This window comes from Ricinus communis, chromosome 2 (assembly GCF_019578655.1).
Source record: "Ricinus communis isolate WT05 ecotype wild-type chromosome 2, ASM1957865v1, whole genome shotgun sequence".
Lineage (NCBI taxonomy): Eukaryota > Viridiplantae > Streptophyta > Magnoliopsida > Malpighiales > Euphorbiaceae > Ricinus > Ricinus communis.
The window spans coordinates 11,135,019-11,138,904 of NC_063257.1; the positions used below are offsets into that span (position 1 = coordinate 11,135,019).

The 3,886-nt window shown below is 34.9% G+C and overlaps 1 protein-coding gene across 1 annotated transcript; it reads left to right on the forward strand.

Moving 5' to 3' along the window:
• Nucleotides 1-716: 716 nt before the first annotated feature.
• On the forward strand, nt 717-3,665 carry LOC8282472 (DELLA protein RGL1). The gene has a single exon (XM_048371111.1). It carries the CDS (start codon nt 956-958, stop codon nt 2,738-2,740), a length of 1,785 nt encoding a protein of 594 aa, XP_048227068.1. The 5' UTR covers nt 717-955; the 3' UTR covers nt 2,741-3,665.
• The last annotated feature ends 221 nt before the right edge of the window (nt 3,666-3,886 follow it).

Genomic DNA, 3,886 nt, shown 5'->3' on the forward strand with positions numbered 1-3,886 from the left:
TAAGACCCACCAAGAGACTGTTCTTAAACCAATTAATAGTCTGAGTCATCATCAATTAAGCCAGTGACAGATAATGAAGTAGAATGAAAACATAGAAAAGAATCAAGAGGACAGGTGATTCAGAGAATTAGTCAGTGTTCGCCAAGTCGATTAAATGGATACCTTTGTTTTTTTTTTTTTTTTCATTTCACTTGTTAGTGTATTAGTTGGATCTTGCATTGGTATCATTTGCCTGTGGCATTGACTTATTAACTGTCCATGTCAGTCAATAACTTAGATTATAAATGACCAATCATGTGGACAAGAGCATAAGAGAGACTCAAACTGCTCCTTTCTGTAAATCATTGGCCTACATTATCATAGTTTCATTGCAGGAATTGTTTAGTGCTTAAGTTGATTCCTCCATATAGTTTCTGATGTCTTTTTTAATATGAAATGTTTCTTGTCTGTTAAATGTGCTTGTTGTTCAATACCTATTCTATTATAATCTGTTTGGCCCTTCTTCTTTTCTTTTGATTCTCTGTTCAAGTTTGTTGCTATCCATTCTTGTCTGAATTTCTGAGGTAATTAGTCTAAAGTTCAACAAGGACAAAATTAATGAAATTTTGGCATTAGAAGGCATAGCTGTGATTCCAACTTTCCTTTTAATTTTTTTAAAAGATGGTATCTTATGCATAATTAATATTTAATTTCTGTTTGCAGGAATGACATCGAATTTGTCAAATCATTGCTAATGTAGGCTGCCTTGAATATATCTACCTATCAACATTGAGTTGACTTTATTTCCTTGCAGAATAATTTTTGGAAGCATTGATCATCAAGAAGAAATTTGAGTAAATAAGTACTCAAAGCTTTCTGGCTGTCTCGTTATACCCTTAATTTCTCAAGTTATTAAATAAGCATGGTTAACATACTACACTTGAAACCAGAACTGTGACCAATTTTCCATTTTGAGATGGCAAATGAAAAGTTCCCTGCTGAACAGTTCAACGGTTATGGATTTGAAGATAATTTCTCTTTCACAAATAAGAGCATGGATGAAGGGAATACAAGGACACAAAGTTCTTTTTATGGAGTTGAAGAATGGGGAGAGTCTTCTGATAATGGGCTCTATCAGAATAACCAATGGGAGGAAGAATTACTGATGTCAAAGTATGATCAACAAGACCAGCAACAGAACTCATTTGGGGATTATATGCATCTTGATGACCTGAGGTTTGGTATCCTATCTCCGCCACTTCAAAAATGTTATCAGGAAATAACACAACTTGATGAAATTCAAAGTGGAATCCGAGAAGTTAAATCCAAGAAAGAAAATCCATATGCATTTCCTTTAGCGTCACTTGAGCTGCTAAAGAGTCATACTAATGGGTTCAATCAATTAAACAGCATGAGAATGCTTGAGCCAAACAAGTTTGACTCATCCATCAAGGTAGTAGGTCAGGAATTGTCTACAGAAGATATCATGAGGATAGCTGGAGCAAGGTTTCTGCAGTCGTCTTGCCATGATGTTGCCTCCATGTTCAACAATCCTTTTGATCTTTATTTCTCTGGCCTGTCTGATGAAGATGCTAAACATGTGGAACTCGCTGAATCCCTTTTGGCTTCTGCTGAGAGAATTGGAAATCAACAATATGACAGTGCCAGCAGACTGCTCAAGCAATGTGATTCTATTTCCTCCAATACGGGAAATCCAGTTCAACGTGTTGTTTATTATTTTGCTGAAGCTCTCCATGATAGAATTGATATAGAAACAGGAAAAACAAAATCAAAAGAGTTGGGGAAGAAGCAGGCATTTGAAATTGATGAAGCAATGATGACTCCAAACCCAACAATCTTGGCAAGTCATCTGGAAACTCCCTTCTGTCAGGTTGCCCATTTTGCTGGAATCCAAGCCATTGTGGATAATGTGGCTGATGCAAAGAAAATTCACATACTTGATCTATCACTCAGATATGGAATGCAATGGACAGTATTGATGCAAGCTTTAGTTTCTCGATGTGATTGCCCTCTTGAGCATTTAAAGATAACTGCTATTGGGACTACTTCAAGGGAATTAATTGAGAATACAGGTAAGAGGCTAATTAGCTTTGCAGAGACTATGAACATAGCATTCTCATTTAAGATGGCTTTAGTATCAGATTTGCTGGATCTTAAAGAAGACTTATTAGATCTGGATGATGGGGAAACAGTGGCTATTTACTTTGCATATTTACCTAGGAACTTGATTTCATTGCCCAATAGGCTGGATTCAATGATGAGAATGATAAAAAATGTCAATCCATGTGTTATAGTGGTTGCTGAAGTTGAGGCAAATCACAACTCACCAACTTTTGTGAATCGTTTTGTAGAAGCACTTTTCTATTACAGTGCATATTTTGATTGCCTTGATGCATGCATGGAACGGAATGATAAAAACAGGATGATTATGGAATCAATGTACTTTGGTATAGGGATCAAGAATATGATAGCTACTGAGGGAGAGGAAAGGGTAATTCGGAACGTAAAGCTTGATGCCTGGAGAGCATTCTTTGCTCGTTTTGGCATGGTGGAGACTGATTTGAGTTCTTCAGCTTTGCTCCAAGCAAATTTGATAGTTAAGAAATTTGCATGTGGGAACTGCTTCACACTTGATAGAAATGGGAAAAGCTTGGTTCTTGGATGGAAAGGTACACCTCTTCATTCCCTTTCCGCCTGGAAATTTATCTCACATGAAAAGAAAGGAGTTAATTCATGTTAAGTTTCCCTCTCTAGGCTCCATTTCAAGTTCTTGATTATTTCTTACTATTGCAGCAACCTGCTATTCTTACATAGTCATTTGCAGAATCAAGCAGTCTGTTTCTTTTTCTTTTATTTTTAGCATTTGCTGGTGTTATATTCATATTCTTTGCAGCTAGACACAAAAATATATAATCATTTGGCGTGTTTAGAGCAAAATGTCAATGTAGAAGCTAGTCCTTGCAAAGATGGTGCTACCTATTGATTGACAGAAAGATGGTTGATTGAGCAGTAAATATATTACTTAGCAAATTGACAATTAATATCAGCAACCTTCTGCAGTCAGTACATGTTTCTTTTGTGCCCATTTTCCACTGAATATGAACTTGCATGCATAAGTAGCCTCTTAGGTTTCTCATTCTATAAAGTTTTTGGTCTAAGAAAATGTTATTTACCTTCATCAACATCTCTTGCAACTCCCACCTGAAAAAGGATGTTGCCAAATGTTGGATTTAATGGAATTGTTGTTTTAGAATTTATGTCAGATTGGAAGAGTATTATAATGTGAATTATGTTCATTTGGATGTAATCAAATTCAGAGAAGTAGCTGATGCATTCTATTTTTGGTAAAAAGCAATGGAAATTCTAATTTTAAGGATGGCTTGTTAAAGTGTGGAGAAAAAGGAACTGATGGTGGCAAGATAGACCAAAATTCATCCAATCATTGTCATTATATATTTCCTGTAATGACTTGAGCATCATGGATCATCTTGGAAATGTATCAGTCCTGGCAAATATCATATCATTGTATGATCACACAAGATCATCATAGGCAATCTTGATCTTATGGCCTGTTTGTTTTATATGTTTAATGTTGCGGGGTTGTTATTTGCACCCGCGAAGCTAGATATGTTTGGAGAAGAAACTTTTCGTTTATTTTGTTAATAATATACTTTTTGGGTTATATGTTGTATTAATAATGTACTTTACCCTAGCTAATTTCCAGTGATGCCGGGGATAATATCAATTTTAGCTTAATAAATTATGTTATATTTTATTTGTTTTTAAATGCTTAATTGAACACTTTTTTATATTAAATGTATTGAGATATAAATAAATTTTGATATGTGTTATTATTTTGATTATATAATTGTTTTGACCCAAGATT

Bases quoted from the DNA above. Each gene is read 5' to 3' on its own strand.
- LOC8282472 (XM_048371111.1), top strand. From the start codon at position 956: ATGGCAAATGAAAAGTTCCCTGCTGAACAGTTCAACGGTTATGGATTT.